We start from the raw sequence: 4,693 nt of genomic DNA on the forward strand, positions 1-4,693 counted from the left end.
TCTCTTTAAATCTTCACAATAACCCCATAAAGTACTGATACCACTTTCCTTCATAATGAGTGAGATGAAGCACAGCAAGTGAACTCAGGCAGGCGTGAGCTTGGCCTCACTGCAGGCGGTGTGGCCAGCAGTGGCCCTCTGTGGATGCTGCCTCTCACCTCTGTGTGTTCCTCTTTCCCACATGTCAAGTACAGCGTGTGGGAAAGGATAAAGACAGACCAAAAGCACACCTGCATATGCAGGGAAAGGCCTAGAAGCCGCAGTGCCCAAGAAGAAACAGCTGTGGCTGATTATGACAGATGCTTTTCATGTTTTCCAGCATGACTTCAAAGATGCCCCCGTTACTACAAAACATTAATGGGATCATTGAGGCCTTTGGGCGCTATGCCAGGACAGAGGGCAACTGCACAGTGCTCACCCGAGGGGAGCTGAAAAGACTCTTGGAGCAGGAGTTTGTCGATGTGATCGTGGTATGATGTGTGGGCCAGGTGGGAGGGATGTAGCCAGGAGTGACACTTGTGTTGCAGACCCTGGGAAATTCAATAAGGCAACAGCTGAATCCAAGCCTGCTGGTGCAGATGGCAGCTGTGTGGGTAGATAAAAAGCAGAAAACAGAACATGATAAGGCATTGACAGGCCCTGGTCCTTAGAGAAAATACCTAATTCTAATTTGAAGGCAAGGTGAAAGGACTCTAAAGGACTCTCAAGGACTCTGCTCAGGGAGGAGCAAAGCCTCTGATGTTCTAGAAATTACTATAATCTATAATTGCTGCTTTCTTCTGCCTCTTAAATTTAATACAGTAAATATTCCTGTGTCTGTCTGAAATTTGATCATCCATCAGTAAACACTCATTGGAAGCACAGTTCTTTTTTTTTGTTTTGGGACAGAGCCTCAAGTTGTCCCCCTGGGTAGAGTGCTGTGACATCACAGCTCACAGCAACCTCCAACTCCTGGGCCCAAGCGAGTCTCCTGCCTCTGCCTCCCAAGTAGCTGGGACCACAGGCGCCCACCACAGCGCCCAGCTATTTTTTTTTGGTTGCAGCCATCATTGTTGTTTGGCGGGCCCGAGCTGGACTCGAACTCACCAGCTCAGGTGTACGTGGCTGGCGCCTTAGCCGCCTGAGCCACAGGCGCCAAGCCGGAGGCACAGTTCTATGCCTTGTACAAAGCAGTTGCTCAAAAATATCAGTTAACCAATCTCATCAGAAATGCGGTTTTGGAGAGCACATTGTTAACAGCTCGGGGGAGAATATGGGAGCCCTACCCCACCACCAGGGCAAACCAGAACTGGGGCCTTAATGCATTTTCCTGCCTTTGGTTTGCATGGAAAGCTCCCAGATTGAGACCTTAGAGACAAGGTGCATAGGCACAGCCAGCATGCTCAGGGCAGTCCTCCTGTCCTGCTGTCCCCACCCACTCTATCTCAGGAAAACCTCTGAGCCTCCTTGAAGAGCTCACAGAATTCCCCTGTGCCCAGCTTCCCACTATGGTTCTCTTTACATGGGCCTTGCTGGAGAGAATAAAGCCTCAGCGCCAGAGGTTAAGAGGCCCCAGAATGGCCCAAAGAATCAAGCCTAGAGCCCAGACAGTTGAATTATGAGCTCGGTCAATTTATCTTTATCCAACTGTCCAGAAACTACACCAGACAGAAAGGATACAAAACAAAAGCTGCTTCCTACCTTTGTGAGAGAGACAGGACTAAAGTAAACAAAGAAAGCAAGGAAGTGTTAAGAAGCTGCGGCCTGGTGGGGGTGGGGAGCTGCAGTTCTCACCACCACACCTTCTCACCTCAGGGACGCTGACTCAGCCTGTCTTCTCCCCAGAAGCCCCAGGACCCAGCCACTGTGGATGAAGTCCTGCGCTTGCTGGATGAAGACAACACAGGCACTGTGGAATTCAAGGAATTCCTGGTCTTGGTGTTTAAAGTTGCCCAGGCCTGTTTCCAGACCCTGAGTGAGAGGCCTGAGGGAGCATGTGGCCCCCGGACATCTGGAAGCCTCCACCCCGGGGCCTCAGCAGAGCTGGGGGAAAGAGAGAAAAGTGGCCCTGATGGAGGAAGATCCGGGAAGGGGCAGCATCACGAGGGGAACGGCCGCAGGCAGAGGGAGCAGGTGTCTAAAGGGCAGGACAGGACTGGCACTCAGACCCAGGGGCAGGACATTGGCACTACTTGGGTCAGTGGCGATGTCAGACAAGCTAGGTCCCAAACACAGGAGAGGACAAGCCAGCAGGAACAAGTGCTTGGGCATGGGGAACAGCCCCAGACAGCACCAGAAAGCCAGAGCCAGACCAGAGACAGGTCAGACAGACAGTCACAGACCAGGGAACAGGACAGAACATGTCACACAGGTGACACTGTGACTGCAGTGGGAACTCAGACCCAGGCAAGCACCAGTCAGAAGGTGGAGCAGGACAGGAACCATCAGACAGGAAGCACCAGCCCCAAGGCACAGGAGTCCACCCATGGCCAGAACAGAGGGACAGAGACCCAAGGTCAAGACAGGAGCCAGACCAGCCAGGTAGTGACAGGGAGACAAGTCCAGACACAGGTAGGGTCACACACTCAGGCCGTGGAGCAGGACAGGAGCCATCGGACAGGAAGCACCAGCCCCCAGGCACAGGAGTTGACCCATGACCAGAACAGAGGGACAGAGACCCAAGGTCAAGACAGGAGCCAGACCAGCCAGGTAGTGACAGGGAGACAAGTCCAGACACAGGCAGGGTCACACACACAGACCGTGGAGCAGGACAGGAGCCATCAGACAGGAAGCACCAGCCCCCAGACACAGGAGTCCACCCATGACCAGAACAGAGGGACAGAGACCCAAGGTCAAGACAGGAGCCAGACCAGCCAGGTAGTGACAGGAGGACAAGTCCAGACACAGGCAGGATCACACACACAGACTGTGGAACAGGGCAGACACGAGACTATAAACCACGAAGGGGCTGGAGAACAAGGACAGACCCAAATCCAGTCAGGCAATGGAAAAATATGGACACAAGTGAGCAACTCTGAAGTAGGCGAGACAGTGCTGGGAGGACAGGCCCAGACTGGGGAAAACAGTGGGCCAGGAAGCCAGGATTGGAGCAGCACTCAGCCAAAGTGCAGTGTGACAGGAGGGCAGGGAAAGAGAGAGCCCACAGTGGTCAGCCAGGAGTGGATTGATGACCAGACAAGGGAGACAGTGGTCCAGAGCCAGGCCCAGGGCAGCTTGCACACCAGCATTGCTTCAGCACAGAGCCAGGGTGCAGCCCAGCTGGAAGGGAAGCAAGGTGGCACGGCCAAAAGGCTGTATTCCTACTTCAAAAGCAGCAAGCCATGACCCCCTGCCCCTGATACCAATGCCCAGTATCAAAAGAAGACAGCTGGAGAGAGAATGTCTTGTCCTGTGCTGGCCAGTCCAGCTGGTATATCCCTGGACATCTTCTCCTAATCATGATGCTTCCCTTATAGGTCTTTCTTGGTGAGAGCACTTTTGTAAACTCCTCTTTTACCTGCTTTGTTGCACAGACCCTCTCAGAAGCAGAAACACATAGAGCAAGTCATCCTTTGTGCTCAATTCTCCTCAGCCTGTTGGGGTTTCAGGACTACTTTTATCTCTGCCAGGTCTCTTGCTTCATCTACCCTAATAAAACCTTCTCAAGCAACTGACTTGGGTCTCATTCAACTGCCTTCTACTGATGGATAGGCTAAGGCAGGGGGCCTCAAACTTTCTAAACAGGGCCAGTTCACTGTCCCTCAGACCACTGGAGGGCTGGACTGCGGGCCCTGGTAAGAGTCGGCTGCTATGCAGGACAGGCAGTGGCAGCAAAAACACCCAGCGGGCCAGATAAATGTCCTAGGCGGGCTACATGTGGCCTGTGGGCTGTAGTTTGAGAATGCCTGGGCCAAGGGCTACAGGGCTGTCAGGATAATGAACTGGACATGATCCCTAGCCTTGAAGAGCATCTAGTTGAGATGTGTTGGAGTCAGAGAAAGGAGATATCATACTTAATATTTGGCAGAGATGGAGCAGGTACATTTCATCTAAGATGCTTTCTTATCATGGCCCTTACAGGACAAGTAGGATTTAGATAGGCAAAGTTATTCCTGGTCTTTCGTTCTTCTAATTCTAGGGTGTTGAACTACCATTCACTTGTAAGGTCATAGAGGTAAACTGACTTAAGGTTACTGATGGATGGAATAAAACTCCCAGGGGCAGTGGAAGGGAAGGGAGAAGGCACGCATTCCCAAGCCCTGGCCCAAGAGCTGGAGCCCAGGGGCCTCTCCTCCCTACATCCCCATCTGCTAGAGATGAACAAGTTATAACGTAGAAACTATCAGTTCTGGTTTATTGTAAGAATCACCAGAGGAACAATTTTTAAAATACAGATGTATTAACCTAAACCTACAGATGCTGATTCTAAAGTTTTGGAGTACAGCCTTTGAATATCTCTGAGAAATTTCTTAGGGAGACTTGTGCTTCTGGCAGTACATAGGCTAAATACTCTGAAAGACCCCTCCAACAAAGTAACTAGATCCTGTATAAAGCATATTTTTCACTGAATTGTTGGTTTACAGGAAGTAAGGGAAATCTCCAAGGAAAACTCAAAATTTGATAGTCTCAATAATAACCACCAAAGATATCCATGTTCTAATTATAGGAACCTGTGAATGAATATGTGACATTATATGGCAAAAGAGACTTTTCA

At 51.0% G+C, this 4,693-nt stretch overlaps 1 protein-coding gene across 1 annotated transcript; it reads left to right on the plus strand.

Moving 5' to 3' along the window:
* Window positions 1-332: 332 nt before the first annotated feature.
* CRNN (cornulin) lies at window positions 333-3,324 on the plus strand. The gene is made up of 3 exons (XM_003800354.1): window positions 333-470; window positions 1,825-2,571; window positions 2,719-3,324. The coding sequence occupies exons 1-3, from the start codon at window positions 333-335 to the stop codon at window positions 3,322-3,324; spliced, it is 1,491 nt and encodes a 496-aa protein (XP_003800402.1).
* Window positions 3,325-4,693: the final 1,369 nt, after the last annotated feature.

This window comes from Otolemur garnettii, unplaced genomic scaffold, assembly GCF_000181295.1.
Source record: "Otolemur garnettii isolate 467f Iridium unplaced genomic scaffold, OtoGar3 scaffold00174, whole genome shotgun sequence".
Lineage (NCBI taxonomy): Eukaryota > Metazoa > Chordata > Mammalia > Primates > Galagidae > Otolemur > Otolemur garnettii.